At 42.0% G+C, this 27,041-nt stretch overlaps 1 protein-coding gene across 1 annotated transcript in view; it reads left to right on the forward strand.

Moving 5' to 3' along the window:
• The window catches only part of LOC117422807 (macrophage mannose receptor 1-like), a 37,423-nt gene extending 11,093 nt beyond the window's left edge, over positions 1-26,330 (forward strand). The window contains exons 3-8 of the mRNA XM_059015377.1: positions 18,628-18,969; positions 20,228-20,563; positions 21,798-22,121; positions 23,503-23,844; positions 24,483-24,518; positions 26,305-26,330. Of these exons, the coding sequence (XP_058871360.1) occupies positions 18,628-18,969; positions 20,228-20,563; positions 21,798-22,121; positions 23,503-23,844; positions 24,483-24,518; positions 26,305-26,330 (1,406 nt within the window). The remainder of the gene's footprint in view (positions 1-18,627; positions 18,970-20,227; positions 20,564-21,797; positions 22,122-23,502; positions 23,845-24,482; positions 24,519-26,304) is intronic.
• Positions 26,331-27,041: the final 711 nt, after the last annotated feature.

Here is a 27,041-nt window from a genome sequence, read left to right on the forward strand (position 1 = left end):
CCCTGCTATTCTGTTATCATTAACCCCCTGCTAATACCCCACTATTCTGTTATCATTAACCCTCCTGCTAATACCCCGCTATTCTGTTATCATTAACCCTCCTCCTAATACCCTGCTATTCTGTTTATATCATTAACCCCCCTGCTAATACCCTACTATTCTGTTATCATTAACCCTCCTGCTAATACCCCGCTATTCTGTTATCATTAACCCCCCTGCTAATACCCTGCTATTCTGTTATCATTAACCCTCCTGCTAATACCCCGCTATTCTGTTATCATTAACCCTCCTGCTAATACCATGCTATTCTGTTATCATTAACCCTCCTGCTAATACCCTGCTATTCTGTTATCATTAACCCCCTGCTAATACCCCACTATTCTGTTATCATTAACCCTCCTGCTAATACCCCGCTATTCTGTTATCATTAACCCTCCTCCTAATACCCTGCTATTCTGTTTATATCATTAACCCCCCTGCTAATACCCTACTATTCTGTTATCATTAACCCTCCTGCTAATACCCCGCTATTCTGTTATCATTAACCCTCCTGCTAATACCCCGCTATTCTGTTTATATCATTAACCCTCCTGCTAATACCCTGCTATTCTGTTATCATTAACCCTCCTGCTAATACCCCGCTATTCTGTTATCATTAACCCCCCTGCTAATACCCTGCTATTCTGTTTATATCATTAGCCCTCCTGCTAATACCCCGCTATTCTGTTATCATTAACCCTCCTGCTAATACCCCGCTATTCTGTTTATATCATTAACCCTCCTGCTAATACCCCGCTATTCTGTTATCATTAACCCTCCTGCTAATACCATGCTATTCTGTTATCATTAACCCTCCTGCTAATACCCTGCTATTCTGTTATCATTAACCCCCTGCTAATACCCCACTATTCTGTTATCATTAACCCTCCTGCTAATACCCCGCTATTCTGTTATCATTAACCCTCCTGCTAATACACTGCTATTCTATTATCATTAACCCTACTGCTAATACCCTGCTATTCTGTTATCATTAACCCCCCTGCTAATACCCCACTATTCTGTTATCATTAACCCCCTGCTAATACCCCGCTATTCTGTTATCATTAACCCTCCTGCTAATACCCCACTATTCTGTTATCATTAACCCTCCTGCTAATACCCCGCTATTCTGTTTATATCATTATCCCTCCTGCTAATACCCCGCTATTCTGTTATCATTAACCCTCCTGCTAATACCCCGCTATTCTGTTATCATTAACCCTCCTTCTAATACCCCGCTATTCTGTTTATATCATTAACCCTCCTGCTAATACCCTGCTATTCTGTTATCATTAACCCTCCTTCTAATACCCCGCTATTCTGTTTATATCATTAACCCTCCTGCTAATACCCTGCTATTCTGTTATCATTAACCCTCCTGCTAATACCCTGCTATTCTGTTATCATTAACCCTCCTGCTAATACCCTGCTATTCTGTTATCATTAACCCCCCTGCTAATACCCCACTATTCTGTTATCATTAACCCCCCTGCTAATACCCCGCTATTCTGTTATCATTAACCCTCCTGCTAATACCCTGCTATTCTGTTTATATCATTAACCCTCCTGCTAATACCCTGCTATTCTGTTTATATCATTAACCCCCCTGCTAATACCCCGCTATTCTGTTATCATTAACCCTCCTGCTAATACCCCGCTATTCTGTTATCATTAACCCTCCTGCTAATACCCTGCTATTCTGTTATCATTAACCCTCCTGCTAATACCCCGCTATTCTGTTATCATTAACCCCCTGCTAATACCCCACTATTCTGTTATCATTAACCCTCCTGCTAATACCCCGCTATTCTGTTATCATTAACCCTCCTCCTAATACCCTGCTATTCTGTTTATATCATTAACCCCCCTGCTAATACCCTACTATTCTGTTATCATTAACCCTCCTGCTAATACCACACTATTCTGTTATCATTAACCCTCCTGCTAATACCCCGCTATTCTGTTATCATTAACCCCCCTGCTAATACCCTACTATTCTGTTATCATTAACCCTCCTGCTAATACCCCGCTATTCTGTTATCATTAACCCTCCTGCTAATACCCCGCTATTCTGTTATCATTAACCCTCCTGCTAATACCCCGCTATTCTGTTATCATTAACCCTCCTGCTAATACACTGCTATTCTATTATCATTAACCCTCCTGCTAATACCCTGCTATTCTATTATCATTAACCCCCCTGCTAATACCCCACTATTCTGTTATCATTAACCCCCTGCTAATACCCCGCTATTCTGTTATCATTAACCCTCCTGCTAATACCCCACTATTCTGTTTATATCATTAACCCTCCTGCTAATACCCTGCTATTCTGTTATCATTAACCCTCCTTCTAATACCCCGCTATTCTGTTTATATCATTAACCCCCCTGCTAATACCCCGCTATTCTGTTATCATTAACCCTCCTGCTAATACCCTAATATTCTGTTATCATTAACCCTCCTGCTAATACCCTGCTATTCTGTTATCATTAACCCTCCTGCTAATACCCTGCTATTCTGTTATCATTAACCCCCCTGCTAATACCCAACTATTCTGTTATCATTAACCCCCCTGCTAATACCCCGCTATTCTGTTATCATTAACCCTCCTGCTAATACCCTGCTATTCTGTTTATATCATTAACCCTCCTGCTAATACCCTGCTATTCTGTTTATATCATTAACCCCCCTGCTAATACCCCGCTATTCTGTTATCATTAACCCTCCTGCTAATACCCCGCTATTCTGTTATCATTAACCCTCCTGCTAATACCCTGCTATTCTGTTTATATCATTAACCCCCCTGCTAATACCCCGCTATTCTGTTATCATTAACCCTCCTGCTAATACCCCGCTATTCTGTTATCATTAACCCTCCTGCTAATACCCTGCTATTCTGTTTATATCATTAACCCTCCTGCTAATACCCCGCTATTCTGTTATCATTAACCCTCCTGCTAATACCCCGCTATTCTGTTATCATTAACCCTGCTGCTAATACCCCGCTATTCTGTTATCATTAACCCCCTGCTAATACCCCGCTATTCTGTTATCATTAACCCCCCTGCTAATACCCCACTATTCTGTTATAATTAACCCTCCTGCTAATACCCCGCTATTCTGTTATCATTAACCCTCCTTCTAATACCCCGCTATTCTGTTTATATCATTAACCCTCCTGCTAATACCCTGCTATTCTGTTATCATTAACCCTCCTTCTAATACCCCGCTATTCTGTTTATATCATTAACCCTCCTGCTAATACCCTGCTATTCTGTTATCATTAACCCTCCTGCTAATACCCTGCTATTCTGTTATCATTAACCCTCCTGCTAATACCCTGCTATTCTGTTATCATTAACCCCCCTGCTAATACCCCACTATTCTGTTATCATTAACCCCCCTGCTAGTACCCCGCTATTCTGTTATCATTAACCCTCCTGCTAATACCCTGCTATTCTGTTTATATCATTAACCCTCCTGCTAATACCCTGCTATTCTGTTTATATCATTAACCCCCCTGCTAATACCCCGCTATTCTGTTATCATTAACCCTCCTGCTAATACCCAGCTATTCTGTTATCATTAACCCTCCTGCTAATACCCTGCTATTCTGTTATCATTAACCCTCCTGCTAATACCCCGCTATTCTGTTATCATTAACCCCCCTGCTAATACCCCGCTATTCTGTTATCATTAACCCTCCTGCTTATACCCTGCTATTCTGTTTATATCATTAACCCTCCTGCTAATACCCCGCTATTCTGTTATCATTAACCCTCCTGCTAATACCCTGCTATTCTGTTTATATCATTAACCCTCCTGCTAATACCCCGCTATTCTGTTATCATTAACCCCCCCTGCTAATAACCCGCTATTCTGTTATCATTAACCCCCTGCTAATACCCCGCTATTCTGTTATCATTAACCCTCCTGCTAATACCCTGCTATTCTGTTATCATTAACCCTCCTGCTAATACCCCGCTATTCTGTTATCATTAACCCCCTGCTAATACCCCGCTATTCTGTTATCATTAACCCTCCTGCTAATACCCCACTATTCTGTTATCATTAACCCTCCTGCTAATACCCCGCTATTCTGTTTATATCATTAACCCTCCTGCTAATACCCTGCTATTCTGTTATCATTAACCCTCCTGCTAATACCCTGCTATTCTGTTATCATTAACCCCCTGCTAATACCCCGCTATTCTGTTATCATTAACCCTCCTGCTAATACCCCACTATTCTGTTATCATTAACCCTCCTGCTAATACCCCGCTATTCTGTTTATATCATTAACCCTCCTGCTAATACCCTGCTATTCTGTTATCATTAACCCTCCTGCTAATACCCCGCTATTCTGTTATCATTAACCCCCTGCTAATACCCCGCTATTCTGTTATCATTAACCCTCCTGCTAATACCCCGCTATTCTGTTATCATTAACCCTCCTTCTAATACCCCGCTATTCTGTTTATATCATTAACCCTCCTGCTAATACCCTGCTATTCTGTTATCATTAACCCTCCTTCTAATACCCCGCTATTCTGTTTATATCATTAACCCTCCTGCTAATACCCCGCTATTCTGTTATCATTAAACCTCCTGCTACCCTGCTATTCTGTTTATATCATTAACCCCCCTGCTAATACCCTGCTATTCTGTTATCATTAACCCCCGTGCAAATACCCTACTATTCTGTTATCATTAACCCTCCTGCTAATACCCTGCTATTCTGTTATCATTAACCCTCCTGCTAATACCCCGCTATTCTGTTATCATTAACCCTCCTGCTAATACCCCGCTATTCTGTTATCATTAACCCTCCTGCTAATACACTGCTATTCTGTTATCATTAACCCTCCTGCTAATACCCCACTATTCTGTTTTTATCATTAACCCTCCTGCTAATACCCTGCTATTCTGTTATCATTAACCCCCCTGCTAATACCCCGCTATTCTGTTATCATTAAACCTCCTGCTAATACCCTGCTATTCTGTTATCATTAACCCCCCCTGCTAATACCCCACTATTCTGTTATCATTAACCCCCTGCTAATACCCCGCTATTCTGTTATCATTAACCCCCCTGCTAATACCCCACTATTCTGTTATCATTAACCCCCCTGCTAATACCCCACTATTCTGTTATCATTAACCCCCTGCTAATACCCCGCTATTCTGTTATCATTAGCCCTCCTGCTAATACCCTGCTATTCTGTTATCATTAACCCTCCTGCTAATACCCCGCTATTCTGTTATCATTAAACCTCCTGCTAATACCCCACTATTCTGTTTTTATCATTAACCCTCCTGCTAATACCCTGCTATTCTGTTATCATTAACCCCCCTGCTAATACCCCGCTATTCTGTTATCATTAAACCTCCTGCTAATACCCTGCTATTCTGTTATCATTAACCCCCCCTGCTAATACCCCACTATTCTGTTATCATTAACCCCCTGCTAATACCCCGCTATTCTGTTATCATTAACCCCCCTGCTAATACCCCACTATTCTGTTATCATTAACCCCCCTGCTAATACCCCACTATTCTGTTATCATTAACCCCCTGCTAATACCCCGCTATTCTGTTATCATTAGCCCTCCTGCTAATACCCTGCTATTCTGTTATCATTAACCCTCCTGCTAATACCCCGCTATTCTGTTATCATTAAACCTCCTGCTAATACCCCACTATTCTGTTATCATTAACCCTCCTGCTAATACCCCACTATTCTGTTTTTATCATTAACACTCCTGCTAATACCCTGCTATTCTGTTATCATTAACCCTCCTGCTAATACCCTGCTATTCTGTTATCATTAACCCCCCTGCTAATACCCCGCTATTCTGTTATCATTAACCCTCCTGCTAATACCCTGCTATTCTGTTATCATTAACCCTCTTGCTAATACCCCGCTATTCTGTTATCATTAACCCTCCTGCTAATTCCCTGCTATTTTGTTATCATTAACCCTCCTGCTAATACCCCGCTATTCTGTTATCATTAACCCCCCTGCTAATACCCTGCTATTCTGTTATCATTAACCCTCCTGCTAATACCCTGCTATTCTGTTATCATTAACCCTCCTGCTAATACCCTGCTATTCTGTTATCATTAACCCCCCTGCTAATACCCCACTATTCTGTTATCATTAACCCCCCTGCTAATACCCCGCTATTCTGTTATCATTAACCCTCCTGCTAATACCCTGCTATTCTGTTATCATTAACCCTCCTGCTAATACCCCACTATTCTGTTATCATTAACCCCCCTGCTAATACCCCGCTATTCTGTTATCATTAACCCCCCTGCTAATACCCTACTATTCTGTTATCATTAACCCTCCTGCTAATACCCCGCTATTCTGTTTATATCATTAACCCTCCTGCTAATACCCCGCTATTCTGTTTATATCATTAACCCTCCTGCTAATACCCCGCTATTCTGTTATCATTAACCCCCCTGCTAATACCCCGCTATTCTGTTATCATTAACCCTCCTGCTAATACCCCGCTATTCTGTTTATATCATTAACCCTCCTGCTAATACCCCGCTATTCTGTTATCATTAACCCTCCTGCTAATACCCCGCTATTCTGTTATCATTAACCCCCCTGCTAATACCCCGCTATTCTGTTATCATTAACCCTCCTGCTAATACCCTGCTATTCTGTTATCATTAACCCCCTGCTAATACCCCGCTATTCTGTTATCATTAACCCCCTGCTAATACCCTGCTATTCTGTTTATATCATTAACCCTCCTGCTAATACCCTGCTATTCTGTTATCATTAACCCTCCTGCTAATACCCCGCTATTCTGTTATCATTAACCCTCCTGCTAATACCCCGCTATTCTGTTTATATCATTAACCCTCCTGCTAATACCCTGCTATTCTGTTATCATTAACCCTCCTGCTAATACCCTGCTATTCTGTTTATATCATTAACCCTCCTGCTAATACCCCGCTATTCTGTTATCATTAACCCTCCTGCTAATACCCCGCTATTCTGTTATCATTAACCCTCCTGCTAATACCCTGCTAATCTGTTATCATTAACCCTCCTGCTAATACCCTGCTATTCTGTTATCATTAACCCTCCTGCTAATACCCTGCTATTCTGTTATCATTAACCCCCCCTGCTAATACCCCACTATTCTGTTTATATCATTAACCCTCCTGCTAATACCCCGCTATTCTGTTATCATTAACCCTCCTGCTAATACCCCGCTATTCTGTTTATATCATTAACCCTCCTGCTAATACCCCGCTATTCTGTTATCATTAACCCTCCTGCTACCCTGCTATTCTGTTTATATCATTAACCCCCCTTCTAATACCCTGCTATTCTGTTATCATTAACCCTCCTGCTAATACCCCGCTATTCTGTTTATATCATTAACCCTCCTGCTAATACCCTGCTATTCTGTTATCATTAACCCCCCTGCTAATACCCCGCTATTCTGTTATCATTAACCCTCCTGCTAATACCCCGCTATTCTGTTATCATTAACCCTCCTGCTAATACACTGCTATTCTGTTATCATTAACCCCCCTGCTAATACCCCGCTATTCTGTTATCATTAAACCTCCTGCAAATACCCCACTATTCTGTTATCATTAACCCTCCTGCTAATACCCCACTATTCTGTTTTTATCATTAACCCTCCTGCTAATACCCTGCTATTCTGTTATCATTAACCCTCCTGCTAATACCCTGCTATTCTGTTATCATTAACCCCCCTGCTAATACCCCGCTATTCTGTTATCATTAACCCTCCTGCTAATACCCTGCTATTCTGCTATCATTAACCCTCCTGCTAATACCCCGCTATTCTGTTATCATTAACCCTCCTGCTAATACCCTGCTATTCTGTTATCATTAACCCTCCTGCTAATACTCCGCTATTCTGTTATCATTAACCCTCCTGCTAATACCCTGCTATTTTGTTATCATTAACACTCCTGCTAATACCCCGCTATTCTGTTATCATTAACCCCCCTGCTAATACCCCGCTATTCTGTTATCATTAACCCTCCTGCTAATACCCTGCTATTCTGTTATCATTAACCCCCCTGCTAATACCCTGCTATTCTGTTATCATTAACCCCCCTGCTAATACCCCGCTATTCTGTTATCATTAACCCTCCTGCTAATACCCCGCTATTCTGTTATCATTAACCCCCCTGCTAATACCCCACTATTCTGTTATCATTAACCCCCCTGCTAATACCCTGCTATTCTGTTATCATTAACCCTCCTGCTAATACCCTGCTATTCTGTTATCATTAACCCCCCTGCTAATACCCTGCTATTCTGTTATCATTAACCCCCCTGCTAATACCCCGCTATTCTGTTATCATTAACCCTCCTGCTAATACCCCGCTATTCTGTTATCATTAACCCCCCTGCTAATACCCCACTATTCTGTTATCATTAACCCCCCTGCTAATACCCCGCTATTCTGTTATCATTAACCCCCTGCTAATACCCCACTATTCTGTTATCATTAACCCTCCTGCTAATACCCCGCTATTCTGTTTATATCATTAACCCTCCTGCTAATACCCCGCTATTCTGTTATCATTAACCCCCCTGCTAATACCCTACTATTCTGTTATCATTAACCCTCCTGCTAATACCCCGCTATTCTGTTTATATCATTAACCCTCCTGCTAATACCCCGCTATTCTGTTATCATTAAACCTCCTGCTACCCTGCTATTCTGTTTATATCATTAACCCCCCTGCTAATACCCTGCTATTCTGTTATCATTAACCCCCCTGCTAATACCCCGCTATTCTGTTATCATTAAACCTCCTGCAAATACCCCACTATTCTGTTATCATTAACCCTCCTGCTAATACCCCACTATTCTGTTTTTATCATTAACCCTCCTGCAAATACCCTGCTATTCTGTTATCATTAACCCCCCTGCTAATACCCTGCTATTCTGTTATCATTAACCCCCCTGCTAATACCCCGCTATTCTGTTATCATTAAACCTCCTGCTAATACCCCACTATTCTGTTATCATTAACCCCCCTGCTAATACCCCACTATTCTGTTATCATTAACCCCCTGCTAATACCCCGCTATTCTGTTATCATTAACCCCCCTGCTAATACCCCACTATTCTGTTATCATTAACCCCCCTGCTAATACCCCACTATTCTGTTATCATTAACCCCCCTGCTAATACCCCGCTATTCTGTTATCATTAACCCTCCTGCTAATACCCCGCTATTCTGTTATCATTAACCCTCCTGCTAATACCCCGCTATTCTGTTATCATTAAACCTCCTGCTAATACCCCACTATTCTGTTATCATTAACCCTCCTGCTAATACCCCACTATTCTGTTTTTATCATTAACACTCCTGCTAATACCCTGCTATTCTGTTATCATTAACCCTCCTGCTAATACCCTGCTATTCTGTTATCATTAACCCCCCTGCTAATACCCCGCTATTCTGTTATCATTAACCCTCCTGCTAATACCCCGCTATTCTGTTATCATTAACCCTCCTGCTAATACACTGCTATTCTGTTATCATTAACCCTCCTGCTAATACCCTGCTATTCTGTTATCATTAACCCCCCTGCTAATACCCCGCTATTCTGTTATCATTAAACCTCCTGCAAATACCCCACTATTCTGTTATCATTAACCCTCCTGCTAATACCCCACTATTCTGTTTTTATCATTAACCCTCCTGCTAATACCCTGCTATTCTGTTATCATTAACCCCCCTGCTAATACCCTGCTATTCTGTTATCATTAACCCCCCTGCTAATACCCCGCTATTCTGTTATCATTAAACCTCCTGCTAATACCCTGCTATTCTGTTATCATTAACCCCCCTGCTAATACCCCACTATTCTGTTATCATTAACCCCCTGCTAATACCCCGCTATTCTGTTATCATTAACCCCCCTGCTAATACCCCACTATTCTGTTATCATTAACCCCCCTGCTAATACCCCACTATTCTGTTATCATTAACCCCCTGCTAATACCCCGCTAATCTGTTATCATTAGCCCTCCTGCTAATACCCTGCTATTCTGTTATCATTAACCCTCCTGCTAATACCCCGCTATTCTGTTATCATTAAACCTCCTGCTAATACCCCACTATTCTGTTATCATTAACCCTCCTGCTAATACCCCACTATTCTGTTTTTATCATTAACACTCCTGCTAATACCCTGCTATTCTGTTATCATTAACCCTCCTGCTAATACCCTGCTATTCTGTTATCATTAACCCCCCTGCTAATACCCCGCTATTCTGTTATCATTAACCCTCCTGCTAATACCCTGCTATTCTGTTATCATTAACCCTCTTGCTAATACCCCGCTATTCTGTTATCATTAACCCTCCTGCTAATACCCTGCTATTCTGTTATCATTAACCCTCCTGCTAATACTCCGCTATTCTGTTATCATTAACCCTCCTGCTAATACCCTGCTATTTTTTTATCATTAACACTCCTGCTAATACCCTGCTATTCTGTTATCATTAACCCCCCTGCTAATACCCCACTATTCTGTTATCATTAGCCCTCCTGCTAATACCCCGCTATTCTGTTATCATTAGCCCTCCTGCTAATACCCCGCTATTCTGTTATCATTAACCCCCCTGCTAATACCCCACTATTCTGTTATCATTAACCCCCCTGCTAATACCCCGCCATTCTGTTATCATTAACCCCCCTGCTAATACCCCACTATTCTGTTATCATTAACCCCCCTGCTAATACCCTGCTATTCTGTTATCATTAACCCCCCTGCTAATACCCCGCTATTCTGTTATCATTAGCCCTCCTGCTAATACCCCGCTATTCTGTTATCATTAACCCTCCTGCTAATACCCCGCTATTCTGTTATCATTAACCCTCCTGCTAATACCCCGCTAGTCTGTTTATATCATTAACCCTCCTGCTAATACCCCGCTATTCTGTTATCATTAACCCTCCTGCTAATACCCCACTATTCTGTTTATATCATTAACCCCCCTGCTAATACCCCGCTATTCTGTTATCATTAACCCTCCTGCTAATACCCTGCTATTCTGTTATCATTAACCCCCCTGCTAATACCCCGCTATTCTGTTATCATTAACCCCCCTGCTAATACCCCACTATTCTGTTATCATTAACCTCCCTGCTAATACCCTGCTATTCTGTTATCATTAACCCCCCTGCTAATACCCCACTATTCTGTTATCATTAGCCCTCCTGCTAATACCCCGCTATTCTGTTATCATTAACCCTCCTGCTAATACCCCGCTATTCTGTTATCATTAACCCTCCTGCTAATACCCCGCTATTCTGTTTATATCATTAACCCCCCTGCTAATACCCCGCTATTCTGTTATCATTAACCCTCCTGCTAATACCCTGCTATTCTGTTATCATTAACCCTCCTGCTAATACCCCGCTATTCTGTTTATATCATTAACCCTCCTGCTAATACCCCGCTATTCTGTTATCATTAACCCTCCTGCTAATACCCTGCTATTCTGTTATCATTAACCCTCCTGCTAATACCCCGCTATTCTGTTTATATCATTAACCCTCCTGCTAATACCCCGCTATTCTGTTATCATTAACCCTCCTGCTAATACCCTGCTATTCTGTTATCATTAACCCCCCTGCTAATACCCCACTATTCTGTTATCATTAAACATCCTGCTAATACCCCACTATTCTGTTATCATTAACCCTCCTGCTAATACCCCGCTATTCTGTTATCATTAACCCTCCTGCTAATACCCCACTATTCTGTTTTTATCATTAACCCTCCTGCTAATACCCCACTATTCTGTTTAAATCATACTTATTTCACAAAATGTTCCTGTGTTTTGTTCGTTCCCCGTTGGTCTGATGGCGTCTCGTAAAAGTTCCCCAGCTTCCCCCCAAGCATCTCCCGAAAGGAAACGCTTAAAAAAATCCTCACCTCCAGACGAGATAACACCGGTGATCGAGCGAGCGAGCCGTGGCAGCGCAGGCTGACACTTTCCTCGACATGGTGAAGGACATGCTAGCCAAGGCTTTGTGGTCTGTTAGGGAGGCAATGCAGGATAATGGTGTGCCCCTTCATTCCATGAGAGCAGACCTCGATGCACACAGAAAAGCAGTGGAGAAAGTTACTGCGAAGATGGACACCCTTAGGATACGAACCATTGCCTTGACCATGTGGAGGCATTTCAAGACAAACTTAATGATTTGGAAGACCGATCAAGGCGCTGCAATGTGCGTGTGGTTAATCTACCAGAGGAGCAAGAGGAGAGCAATCCCATCCAGTACCTCTGTGGATCCCCAGCGTTGCTCTCCCCTCATCTTCTTCAGCGATCCCGATCGAGACAGACAAAACACTGCGTGTTTAATAGCTCAACACATGGCTCTAACAAACCACGTACACTAATATTTAAGTTACTTTGCTATTTGGATCGCCAAGCTATTCCGCAGGGATCTCGGAAATCACAACTTCATTGTGGATTATTACCTGATTACAGCTAACAAGAGGAAGGCCTTAACACAGGTCAGAGCTAAGCTTCACCAGAGAGGACTGGATGCTTTCCTGACTTCTATTATATGTAAACTTATGGAAACTATAATAAGATCCAAAATGGAAAATTACCTATATGGTAACAATATCCTGGGAGACAGTCAGCATGGTTTTAGGAAAGGGAGATCGTGTCTAACTAACCTGCTTGATTTTTTTGAGGATGCAACATCGACAATGGATAACTGCAAAGCATACGACATGGTTTATTTAGATTTCCAGAAAGCTTTTGACAAAGTCCCGCACAAAAGATTAATTCTCAAACTGAACGCAGTAGAGATTCAATCCCGAGATTCCGCTGCTGCTGCCGTCGCCTCCCAAGGGTCCGCTGCTGCTGCCGTCGCCTGGGGTTGTCGAGGGTCCTGCTATGCCTGTGGTCGTTGACGGTCTTGCTTCGCCTGGGGTCGCCGGGGGCTCTGCTTCTTTTGGGGTCACTACACTGTGGCTGGAGCCCCATGAAGGGGAGCTGCCGGCCATGACGAAAGGGTGGGAGGTCAGGAGACCAGCTCCCCCAGCCGCATTTTTGTGGCAGGAAACACTGTGGCCAGAGCCCCACGGAGGGGAGCTGTCGGCCACAAAGAAGGGGGGGATAGGTCAAGAGACCAGCTCCCCCCACAGCAGTTTCGCTGCTGGAAATTGAGTGGTCGGAGCCCCACGGAGGGGAAATGCGGCCACGAAGAAGGTGGGTGGAGGTCAGGAGCCCAGCTCCCCCAGCTGCACTTTCACGGCAGTAGATAGTGTGGCTGAAGCCCCGGAAGATGGAGCTGCTAGCCATGAAGAAGTGGGGGGTGGAGGACATTCCACCATGTCCACCCCCAGAAACACCTTGCTTCCCCCTCTTCCAGGACTGAGACTGAGGGGGGAGGTGGTCGTTGGGGCCAAGTGTGCGTTGCACAAGGGGGGGAATGTAACAGGGCGAGGTGCCCTGTACATTGATTTGTTTATTTGTTTATTCCCTGGTGTCAGTTTCCCTTCCTGCTTCTGCCGCAACGTCACCGCCCAGCCATTCCTGTCACACGGAGATACTGAAATTGAAGAAGGAATCTATGAAAAAGACCTAGTTTATATTGACTCGGAAATGACTTCATCTAGACAATGTGGGGAAGCTATAAAAAAGGCCAACAAGATGCTCAGATATATCGTGGGTTCTTTACTCTGTAAACCCTGTATTAACTAAGGGAGGGGGGATCCCCCGGGCTCTGGGGGCGGGGGATTTGTGAGAGGGACATATCGTGGGATCTTTTCTCTGTTCTTGTTCTTTTGGGAGTTCTAAGTACCTTCTGTGTTTTTGTAAACTTACTGTAATCTTGCCTGCACGTTGTTTTCGTATGGCGCTGTTTGGTGGATTTCTCAATGCTTTCTTATCTATATCATACTGTGTTTTTATGACAGTGGCTAAGTTCTCTGTTGTATCTTTTAATGTATGAGGTTTGAATTCAAGATCTAAGGAGACTGTGTGGTCCAGTGTTTAAAGAAAAGGGCTTGTAACCAGGAGGTCCCCGGTTCAAATCCCACCTCAGCCCCTGACTCATTGTGTGACCCTGACCAAGTCACTTAACCTCCTTGTGCTCCGTCTTTCGGGTGAGACGTAGTTGTAAGTGACTCTGCAGCTGATGCATAGTTCACACACCCTAGTCTCTGTAAGTCGCCTTGGATAAAGGCATCTGATAAATAAACACATAATAAAATGTGCAAAGGTACTCGATTATTTATGTAGTCAAAAGGCTGACATAGCTTTGATTCAAGAAATGTATTTAAAGCCAATAGACACATTTTGATTTCAAAATGGTCGTTCTAAGATAGTTATAGCTTCCAGTGATGGATCAAAGACAACGGGAGCTTCAATCTTAATGGAACGCAACATGGATATGTCTATCAATAGGATTATTTCTGATCAAATGGGTAGACTGGCGCACTGCTATGCTACAGTGAATGGCGAAAAAAACTGGTTTTGCATTGAACTACGCACCTTCAGTATATGAGCCTGCATTTTTTCCTTGACTCACAAATGAATTGCTGTCTTTGGGAGAGTATAAGTTAATAGCGGGCGCAGACATGAATGTGTGTGTTGACAATCAATTGGACAGATCCTCAGTCAGTATTTCTAATACACAGTCAGCAGCTTCTAAAGCACTGCGTATTTTCATTAAGGATTTGAATTTGATTGACTTATGGCCATTTCAAAATCCATCTGCCAAGGATTTCACATATTTTTCTCCATATCAAAAACCATTCTCTAGGGTTGATTTTATTCTTTCCTTTGCTAATATTTCATGCTGCTCTGGTAATGTGGATATACTGCCTAGAAATATCTCTGACCACTATGCAGTTGTGTCTGTATTTAACCTGGCTCCCAGCCAAGGCAAATTGACCAGGTGGAGATACTTAACTTCTCCAGAATCAGGATTTTCTGACTCAGTTTAGATCAAAATGTACAGAATTTGTTAATATTAATGTTGGTTTGGTAAACAATCAAGCAATGAGTTGTGCTGCTATCAAGAGTTTTATGTGTGGTAATGAAATTTGCTTTTCAGCCCATCTAAAAAAGTCGAAATTGATATCTCAGCTGGAGTCTAGCTGTAGCAACTTAGAAAACACTTTAAATTATCATTACAGTAGTGCTTTTGATTCAAAATTGAGGGCAGAATGGGCTGAACTGAATAATTTGTTAAAACAGAGGGTTGAATTTTGCATGCACTCTACCAAGCACAAATACTATACAAACAGTAGTAGACCATCTCGCCTTCTTGCTTTAAAGTTGAAACGCCAGTTGATTTACCATTCCAAAAATCAAACAGAGGGGCTGGTTTCTGATCCCAAAGTAAATCATGAAACCTTTCAATCCTCTTTTGCTAATTTTTACTCATCTGACATCTCATCCACCCCGGAGCGATGTCTTGCTTTTCTATAAAATCTTAACCTTCCCAGCATTTCTCTGGAAGATGCAATGATGCTGGACGCTCCAATATTTCTAGATGACTTGTTACAGGCAGTTAAATCTGCTAAAAGGGACCGTTCTCCAGGAATCGATGGACTGCCTGCTGATTTTTACTTGGCATTCTTGGATTTGCAAGGTCTGATTTGGCTTGATACAATAACTGCTGCAATAACATCCGTTGCTTACTACATCTCTTCACGCACTCAGTCCTGGCACTTCGCTGACATCCTCCTCACTGTCACTTGTGGGTACTATTGTAGGCAGTTAATATATTCTTAAAAGCAATAAATTAAAGGACCTCCAAAAACTGTAGGGGATAAAGAGATACCTTCGATAGTCAAGATCTCGGTGGGACCTCTACAATAAACGGTGTCCTATTATAATGTACAAACCCGTTTTTAATATCGCTCTCTGAAAACGATGGCAGATTTACACATTACAACAAGCCAAAAATAGACCACATTCCAGACTGTTCAAAGTTCATAAATCGTGTCTGTTCAACATGAGTGAATGATTCAATACTGGGAGTCTCTTCTTAGAAAGATGGTATTTATTAAGCATGCAACAAAATAAGTTTGAAAATCACACAAAACAGTTACACAATTAATGTCACATTAAAAGCATTACAATGTGAACTAAGGTTTAAAAGAACAATTTACCAAAGAAATATTAGTACATACTGACACAACAACAAGGGATTACCTGGGTTATTCTATACTTGTTAGGCAATTTAAGAATAAAAACGCTTGCATCTTGTACTCATAGTGGTATTAAATCAATATGATGTGAAAATTGTCTTAAATCTCTAAATCTTTAAGCTATTTTTCTCTCTTTCAGACTCCTATGCTAAAGCACATTTCTCTCGCTAGAGACGGGTTTGATTAGCCTTTCTTTCCTGAGTGCCTGATGCATTCAAGGTGTTAGGTTGATCGTTATCGCTAGGCAAAGCTGGGCAAATTAGATTAAAGTTCATTCAATGTAGATTCCTGTTAATATACAATATCATAAGAACATAAGAACATAAGAAAGCCCACGACATTTGCAATATATTTGAGATAACAATGTCTATAGAACCTACACACTGCTGCTGGAAGATTTATCTTTGCAAACCCAGTCTGCTTCAGAGCCAGACTCGTCATTGTCCGTCTCTGCTGCATCACAAGCGTTGTTTGGTAAATGTTGCAGTAATTCCAAACACTGCTTTGCTGTCCTGCGTCTTCCGTGATCCATTTTCAATGTGTTAGAAAAACGTGACTTGTATAGAAACATGTGCATCTAAAACATAGATCAGAGCAGGGCCGGATTAACCTATGCGCGAATTACACTCTATTATTATTTTTTATTTCTTAGCAGACGCGACTTACAATTGTTACAAGATATCACATTGTTTTTACATACAATTACATTATTTTTTTACACATTATTTTTTACATACAATTACCCATTTATACAGTTGGGTTTTTACTGGAGCAATCTAGGTAAAGTACCTTGCTCAAGGTTACAGCAGCAGTGTCCCCCACCTGGGATTGAACCCACGACCCTCCGGTGAAGAGTCCAGAGCCCCTGACCACTACTCCACACTGCTGCTCTAACATAGGGCCCCCAGCAGAATTGAACCCCCGCGAGGTCACCGTTTGTTTGGGACATTTGACAAAAACTGCATGCGGGTGGATGGGCCCACACACACTGGAAGAGAGGCGCACAGAAGCTTGCTTTTGTAATTTTGTTCTTTTATGACGGCTGTGCATTTCTTTCTCTAATACAGCATACCTGGTCTCTGAGTCTTTCACGCAAGCAGCTTCCCGCTAATGTACAATATCAAATGCCCCATGCACTCTATCTGTCCCTAGTCCTACTACGTCAGAGGCATCAGTCTGCAGGATACAATGTATGAATCAGGATCAATTTACGTATTCACTTATTTCAGTTTTAGGGCCAATTTTAAACACCTGACCTGTCTCAGATGTGCACAGTATGCATTTTTTACATTTTAGAAACTGTCCTTTTTCATTTGGGGGTTGGAATTTTAGAAAAAAGGCAGGTAAAGGTAAACATGTACAATGCGGGAGGCTGAAAGAAATTCAAATGTGGATTTCTGCAGCTGGCAAGAAGGCTTTTCAGTCCATAGTTTTGTTCTATTGAATGCAATGCTGCTACTGGTCCGTTCTGTATTGGTGTGTGAACAGGCTGGCTGTAGGGATGACGTCAGGCCAGAAAGAAACAGACACTAACACACAGGGATGAACACTAAACAAACAAACATGGTGTGTTGGGGCATAATCGTAGAACTCTATAAGAACAATATAGGCTATGTAATAACCGCTGACAGACGGACACACTGATGACGTTTCTCACATTTTTATATGGGAGCTCCACCATCGGGAGAATATATATTTTTCCCTCCATAATGAATTATAAAGTGCAATGCCAATCACATTGAATATAAAGGGTTTAAAAAGAAATGCAATTCTCAAGTCTGCAAAACATACAAGTGCCTAATTTTGGTTTGCAACTGGAAAATGACCAGGCACAGGCATGATGCAAAATACTGTATAATGACTGCTTCTTTTTTTCTTTAATTTCCTGTACAAACGCCATGGCCGAACATGTATTTAAGAAAAATCAACCCGTGTTCAGTTGTTAGTGCTGTGAAAGAGCAGGCTGGAAATGTCCGCTCCGCTCCCCCGCTCCATATACAATGGGCTCGCTCCGCTCTGCACACAGCCTGGCACCGTGAGCTGTCAAGGCTGATTGATGGGCTATCAGGAGGTTCATTGAAACAATAGAAATGTCAACAGACCGCTCACTTGAGGAATGCAGACTGATATAATCAAACTTCAATACATGGCTGCAAGTCCTGACTGATGAATACAAATAATACCGCATCACCTCATTGTTATAATAGGTTTTCTATGTAGAGGTGGATTTGTCCGCTCCTGGTTGGAATAGGTATGACATTATTTTATCTCGCTAATTTTTGCAGCTACACGATTCTTTCTTTGTCAGGGTAATTAGTACATATATTTAGGAAAATCCAAAAAACGTTTTCTTTTTTTTTCTTTATCAGGGTTTTGTGTGCCTGCAAACAACCAGATCAGAAAACATGTGTTTGTGAAAACTGTGAAGAGCTGGTCTGAAGCTCAGAGCTACTGTAGGGAGAATCACACAGACCTGGCCACTGTGCGCAGCCAGGAAGAAGCAGAGCAGCTCTTAAATATTAGAGGAGCTTTTCTCGGGGATTCCTGGCTCGGGCTGTATCGTGATGACACACAGAACTGGCAGTGGTCTAACAGCGATGATGTCATCTACTCCAACTGGAGGGCAGACGTCTTCTGTGCTTCAGTCAATTCAGATGGAAAGTGGACTGATTTACCCTGCAACCTTCAGAAAGCCTTCATGTGCTACAAAGGTAAAGACATAATTATTGCTATATTGCAATTGATTATTCATTTATTTTAGTTCTTAAAATTATTAAGCATCCTTGTGAGGGGCACTTGTATGAGTTTGCAAATCCACCCACTCCTACAGCTGATAATATCTCAAACTATTTCAGCTTGCAGATATTTTCAGTCAAAACCCTGAATCCAAGTTGCCCTTGAAAGGATACAAAAACATACAGTTATTAGATGTATTTGGTGTGTTTCAGAGGCAGTTAAAAAAATACCTAAATTTCATTAGTGATAGATGGATGGCTCAATAAGACTGTGTTTCCCCCCTCTGGTGAGGTGTAGGGCTGTCAGGTTTACCTTTCCCTCTGGGCTGGGGTTTGCTGTGTGAAGGTTGAAATCTTCTCTGGGAGTTCTGTGGCAGTTAATTTCTTTCAAATCCAGGAAAGTCAGGCTGTGCTTCATCTCCTAGTACCTGAGTGCTCCTGGTATTGGGCCGGGTATCTGTATATTTCACCATACTCTCCGCAGCTTCCGGATGGTGGGCATTGAGTTGTCTGCATTTACTTCTGTGCTCATGGCAACTCTGACCTCTGCAGACAGGTTACATATGAACAGCAGCTTGAAGCTGTGCTTCACCTGCATAGTAAAGGAGTTTTAGTTCCTTGTAGAGGTCTCTCGGGTCCTTATCCTTCTTACATTGTCTGAGACAGGCTGTGTGTAAGCTGTCTAATATCAACGTGAACAATGAAGCAGGCAACACATTCAAACAACTGCACAGCAAATATTCCATTAAACAATTTTAAGACAAACAAGGCATTTAGACAACAATTTATCAATGAAATAACAATAATAACATTCGAGTCAAAGCAACTTCTAGAGAATTCTAGAGAATCGCTTAGCTTAAAAACTCCAAGCTATAGGGAACATCCTCCACTCCACACGGAGTGCCTTTACCGAATGCACCACTCAAGAGCCCCTATTGGTTTACCCTTTTAAACCCATTTAGACCCTCTATGATTGATTCTCATATTATTGAATCTCATTGAACACTGAAACAGGAGTAAATTAGCCAACTAAAAATATATATTTTTGGCGTAACAAGTTTCTGAGAATTTTTCCCCTTATTTTTAAATAACACACAGATGTACTTGACTGTAGACAAGATGCAGTTTGTGATAAATTGTAGAATTGATGAAAACACACCGTTTGTTTTGGGTTTAGAGCCAGCTCCCCTCCACAGCTCCCAGCCTCTCAGCTGCTGTTTGTTTGTGTTCACAGAGACCAGCAACATCACTGAGAGATACACCCTGATTGAACAACTGAAAACCTGGACTGAAGCTCAGCAGTACTGTAGGGAAAACCACACCAACCTCGTCAGTATAAAGAACGCCAGTGAAAATGAAGAAATAGTGAAGAAAGCGCAGGGCAAGACCTTCTGGATAGGCCTGTTCAATGAGCCCTGGAAGTGGTCACACCAGGGAGATAACTACACATTTCACACCTGGAGCAATGGGGAACCAAACAATTTGGGAGGGGATGAGAACTGTGTGGCGATGAGTAAGACTGGTGGATGGAATGATGCTCCCTGCAACAATCAGAAGTCCTTCTTCTGCTGTGAGTGTGAGGACCCTGTTCAGACTGTGTTCTCATTTAATTCAGTGATCTTCAGTAGGTCCTGGTGGTGACAAATCTACCAGTTTCCACTTTTAGAATCAATCACAGGCCCCCTGCTCAGGCTGATAGGATGGTCAATATCCTTCCAGAGGTTGAAAGAGGGAAGCATGATTAGATCTCTTCAGTAGGTCCTGGTGGTGACAAATCTACCACTTTCCACTTTGAGAATCAATCACAGAGGTTCTAAATGGGGTTAAAAGAGTAAACAAAACCCCAGTTATATTTCCTTAGGCTTTAAGGTATTGTGCTGTGCTGTGCAATATCCTATAATAACAAGACATGTACCTTTACACATTCTAAAATAACATTAACATTGATTGACAGTGAACTGAGTTTTTCTCACAACGATTTCTTTGGCTACCTGGTGTTTCCATGACCTTCGTCACTCATGCCAGAATGATACTCATGTTACAGTACAAACCACAAGCATGCTGTTAGTATATTTATTATCACCATACAGTTCTACTAGTGTCCTACTGTGACAGGAATGGCGTGTGGTGACGTCAGGCCAGATGCAGGAAGAAGACCAAGATGCAGTACTGCAGTTCAAAAGGCACTGCAGCACCGTTTATATTAAACAACAAAAATAAAATAAAATATTTAAACACACAACACTGCTCACAGAGCAAAATAAATATTTAAACAAAAACACAAACAGAAAACCAATAGGTCAGGCTGGGCAGATTGCTGTCACTGTTCCTATTCTTTTCGTTTCAAATTTCTCCTCGCTCACTCTCGTTCCTCCTCTCGAACACCCACCTGGAGTGCAGAGAGCTGTAGGTTTATATACCGTGGCCGAGGGGTTTAACGAGCTAGTAATTATTCTGCATGAGTTTATTAATTACTCCTGGCAGAGGATGAGCTACTAACCTCGCCTCTGCCAGAACACGTTTTAAATAAAAACAATAACAAAACACACGGCACTTCGCCGTTTTATATCAATACAATAAATCTTAAAAGAAACACATACAAAGCAACAAATTGCACAGGGACGGAGGGGGGAGACCTGGTTCTAAAAATAAATAACAAATAATTGTACAGGGCTCCTCGCCCTGTTACACCTACATTCTTACAAGACCAGTAATCTGTGACTGTTGGTTCCATTTCCAGTGGAATTCTTTTCTCTGAAGAACACGTTTTCACTCATCTTTATTGTGCTGTCCCCTCTCCCCAGGCGGCTCCTCTGGTCAGTGTTTCTATGAAGGAACTGGGAAGACATGGCAGGAAGCTCAGAGCTACTGCAGAAACCAAGGCAGAGACCTGCCCACCATTCAAGACCAGGCCAGGGTTAATAAGCTTATAGGTCTTATACCTTCAAATAGTAACTGGTATTACTGGATCGGGCTGTATCATGACAAAGAGAACTGGCAGTGGTCCAGTGGAGGTGATGTCATCTACTCCAACTGGGAACCATACCTCTTCTGTGCTTCAGTCAATTCAGAGGGAGAGTGGGAGGATTCACTCTGCAGTCAGGGAAACTATTTCATGTGCTACAACGGTGAGTTGAGATTCAATTCCTTTGTTAATGAAACAGCTGACTGGACTGGGGGATGAAGCCAGGTCCCCTGGATACTGCACAGGGGCCATAATCTTGAAACGTTCAAAAGAAGAAACATCTTCTTAAATCCAGCATGTTTCTAAGTTTGTTATTAAGAAAAATGTTAAGAAGGTGTGTTATTCATAACACATTTTCTTATATTTTTTTTCCTTCATAAGAAACTTAAGAAAATGTGTATTCTTCAAAGTTCTTATTGTTTTGTTTAGAATATTCCAGACAGCAAAAGCCTTGTCTTAAATATGTAGCCCTTTTTAGACATGTAGAAGAAATATGTTTAGCAGTTAAATAACTATTTGTATTAGAATAAAAGGTGATAAAGAGGGTTGTAGTTTTGCTGTTTTATGTGTAGTGGGCTGAACCTCACATGACTGATTCATTTGTTATGTAAATGAGGTCTGACAGGTATTCTGCAATATATAAAAGCTGCATCTCCCTGTTACAAGTTATTTTCAGTCACCATGAGCAGAGGATCTGACAGACTGATAGCACAGCAGGTGCTCGGTTAGCAGGTGCTTCCCTAACCAACACTAGGCTACATAAATGCCATGTTTCATGAGGTACAGCCTCCACAGTGATGAGCCAGTCTTGTTGCTCGTGTCAAATGTAACTTGTATTTCTCTTTAAACAGTGTTGTTGTGATCATGCACTGGTGGTAGAGTTTGTTTTTAGAGATTGAGGTTAGCAGTTTTATCATCCCGCTTCTCATACACGGGCAATCTTATGACACACGGGTCTCACACCACCACTGTGTACAATAAGACTGTACAATAGCAACGATTATAGGAAATTATTATTCACCATGAATAATAATAATAATAATAAATACCACATCCACCTGAACTAAACAGTCATTGCACTGCCCCAGCCAATCATGTTCCTAGTAGAGTGCTCATTATCATGCAGTCGACGCCCTCAGAGCTTTAGAATGTTGAAACTGTCATTGGAACAGGCTGACTTCAAAACAGACAAATACCAGCCAGTACAGAAGACATGAAAGCACATGGGGGGGGGGAGGGGTGTGTGTTCATAATGATCCTGTTTGCTTCATATTGATTGTGCACCGACTGTGAGGAAAATGAATGATCAGTTTGAAAAAGAACGGTCATTATTCCTAAATCATTAAATAGACTCCCCCATCCCCCACTTTGCTATTAAATACTTTTCAGGCATAAAGTAAAGAGATTCCCATGCACTGCTAGAGATGCTGCTTTTCATGACCTTGATAGCTGAGCCGGGTGTGACTCGGGTTCAATCACTATACAACAGGAGAGCCAGCGCACCTCCACAGATCACATTGATTTTGATCTGTTTGTGTTCACAGAGACCAGCAACATCACTGAGAGATACACCCTGATTGAAGAACTGAAAACCTGGACTGAAGCTCAGCAGTACTGTAGAGAACACCACGCCGACCTCGTCAGTATAAAGAACGCCAGTGAAAATGAAGAAATAGTGAAGAAAGCGCAGGGCAAGCCCTTCTGGATAGGCCTGTTCAATGAGCCCTGGAAGTGGTCACACCAGGGGGATAGCTACACATTTCACACCTGGGACTCTGGGCAACCAAACAATCTGGAAGGCAATCAGAACTGTGTGATGATGAGTATGACTGGTGGATGGCTTGACTATGGCTGCAACAATCGGATGTCCTTCTTCTGCTGTGAGGGTGAGGACCCTGTTCAGACTGTGTTCTCATTTAATTCAGTGTAAACCTTCAGGTTCAAAGAGGGAAGCCTGATTAGATCTCTTCAATAAATCCTGGTGGTGACAAATCTAGCAGTTTCCACTTTGAGAATCAATCACAGGCTCCCTGCTCAGGCTGATGGGATGGTCAATATCCTTCCAGAGGTAATGGGGTGATGTGGATTGCAGCTATCAGTACCCCTTGTTCTGCTGTGACTGAAGGCTCCCTGTTCAGTCTGTGCTCTTGTTCAGCTCAGTGTTTGTTCCCCAGTCTGTGAGCAGGGACTCAGAGGCTCAGTCTATCTGATCCTTCAGTAGCTGTCTGACATCCAGAGCAGGGCAGGGTGTAGCCTAGAGATCTGAAGAACCAGAATCCAGCCCGGTCATTAAGAGTGTGAGAGGGAGCAGCTACCCCTCATTGTTATACCCAGGAGAGACGTGTGCTGTGATATACATTCTTACTGTCTATTTATTATATTTATTTGAAAACAATAAACCATGTAATTGTCAGCATTGCCCTGGTGGAGACAGCAGCATAGACACAGTTTCATTGAAATGCATTTGAACAATACACTGGAAACAGGAAACACTAAATCTTGTTGTTGTGTGTTTTCTTTACAGATTCAGACCCCACAAGCCCCCCTTCCACTCCGGTCTCTCAAGGTATGCAGTGTAATCACTTCAGTGGATTCAGAACCACTGCAGGAATCTGGCTTTGTTATAAACTTTCTTTTTTCTCTCTTTCTTGTTACAGAAGCAGAATCCTCGAGGCCCCCTTCCACTCCGGTCTCTCAAGGTAAGTGCAGTTTGAAGATGGCAGTTTGTTCAGTGTGATTGACAGACCACACCATGAGTTATAAATGAATCTCAGTGTTCTTATCAACCTCACTAATTTAACAGTGAGTTCACCATTGCCCTGCTGAGGACAGCACCACACACACACACGCACACGCACCCGCACCCAGACACAAAAATACTCACACACACTCACACAAATACACACACACACAATGATACATACACACTGACACACTGATACACACTGACACACACACATACACACACACACACACACACACACACACAATGATACACACACTGACACACACTGACACACACACACACATACACATACACACACACAATGATACACACTGACACACACACATACACGCACCCACACACACACACACACAATGATACACACACACACACACACACACACACACACACACACAGAGACACACTGACACACACACACTGACACACACACACAGAGACACACTGACACACACACACATACACACACACACACAGGGTGTCGCTCAAATATATTTAAACAATAATGTAGAAATGCAAATTATGTATTTTTTACTCCTGCAAATCCAAACCTCTCAAGCCTTCTCTCAACACCAGCCTCTAAAGGTATGGAGTGCACTAGTTCAGTTTGAATGTGGCTTTGTAATAAATGACTTATTGTTTGATTGTATTAGTATTTATTTATTGTCCTGGTGGAGACAGCAGCATAGACACAGATTCATTGAAATGCATTTGAACAATACACTTGAAACAGGAAACACTAAATCTTGTTGTTGTGTGTTTTCTTTACAGATTCAGACCCCACAAGCCCCCCTTCCACTCCGGTCTCTCAAGGTATGCAGGGTAATCACTTCAGTGGATTCACAAACCACAGTAGAATGGCAATCTCATGTGTCATGTGAACCACAAGACCCCCCTGTCTCTGTTGGTTTTCATTCCAACTGAGCTCTAAGTTACTTAACTAGACCATTAACTGAACTGATAATTTGCTTAATTAGACCTTTTTACTTGTTTTCAGCTCTTAAACAGTTGCATATTTCAAGTTAGCTATAACATTTGACAAGTAACTTGAACTGCAACTGTTTAAGAGCTGAAAACAAGTAAAAATGTCTAATTAAGCAAATTATCAGTTCAATTAAGGGTCTAGTTAAGTAATTGAAAGCTCTGTTGGAATGGAAACCAGCAGACACAGGGGGTCCCCAGAACCAAGTTAGAGAAGCCCAGATCTAAACAACTCACTGTAGACATGTCAGTGCATTGAAATCCACTCATAGGAATGGTAATGAGGTCTAAACCAGCATGCAAGCATTCAACTGACTGCCTGACGGAAACATGTTTAAATCAGTTGAAAACTGCCCCAACATTAAACACTCCTCTAAACACCTAAACACAAGAGTTCATCTTTGAAAGTCTACCTCTACACGTCTGCTTCTTGTGTTCTAGGTACCAGCACCCCACCTGAGCCCTGCACTTAACTCACGTTCTGTGCTGCACATTACACACTACGTGGGGTCTTATTGTTTGACATGAGGTTTATTTAATGGCTGTGTGATCTCTTCTGTGCTGCACATTACAGACTACGTGGGGTCTTATTGTTTTACATGGGGTTTATTTAATTATTCAGCTCAGGGTTTGCACCCCAGTCTGTGAGCAGGGACTCAGAGGCTCAGTCCATCTGATCCTTCAGTAGCTGTCTGACCTCCAGAGCAGGGCAGGGTGTAGCCTAGAGATCTGAAGAACCAGAATCCAGCCCGGTCATTAAGAGTGTGACAGGGAGCAGCTACCCCTCATTGTTATACCCAGGAGAGACGTGTGCTGTGATATACATTCTTACTGTCTATTTATTATATTTATTTGAAAACAATAAACCATGTCATTGTCAGCATTGCCCTGGTGGAGACAGCAGCATAGACACTGTTTCATTGAAATGCATTTGAACAATACACTTGAAACAGGAAACACTAAATCCTGTTGTTGTGTGTTTTCTTTTGCAAGTTGAGTTTAGGTGACTTCACTGACGTGTCTCTGCTGAAACAAAATCTGATTATCTCTATGAGGATGGTGGGACACTATTGTTCAAGTTTTGCTGCCGTTGATCATGTATGAGTCAATACCATTAAAAGATCATATTGCCAATCATAAACACGTAGAGAGAACAAGAAAGCAAATAAGACGGCAACAATGGCAAAGCATGCATTCACTATACTGAAAACTGAGATCTAAGACACTGCATTCACTATACTGAAAACTGAGGTCTAAGACACTGCATTCACTATACTGAAAACTGAGGTCTAAGACACTGCATTCACTATGCTGAAAACTGAGGTCTAAGACACTGCATTCACTATGCTGAAAACTGAG

Source organism: Acipenser ruthenus, chromosome 50, assembly GCF_902713425.1.
Source record: "Acipenser ruthenus chromosome 50, fAciRut3.2 maternal haplotype, whole genome shotgun sequence".
In the NCBI taxonomy this organism is placed as follows: Eukaryota; Metazoa; Chordata; class Actinopteri; order Acipenseriformes; family Acipenseridae; genus Acipenser; species Acipenser ruthenus.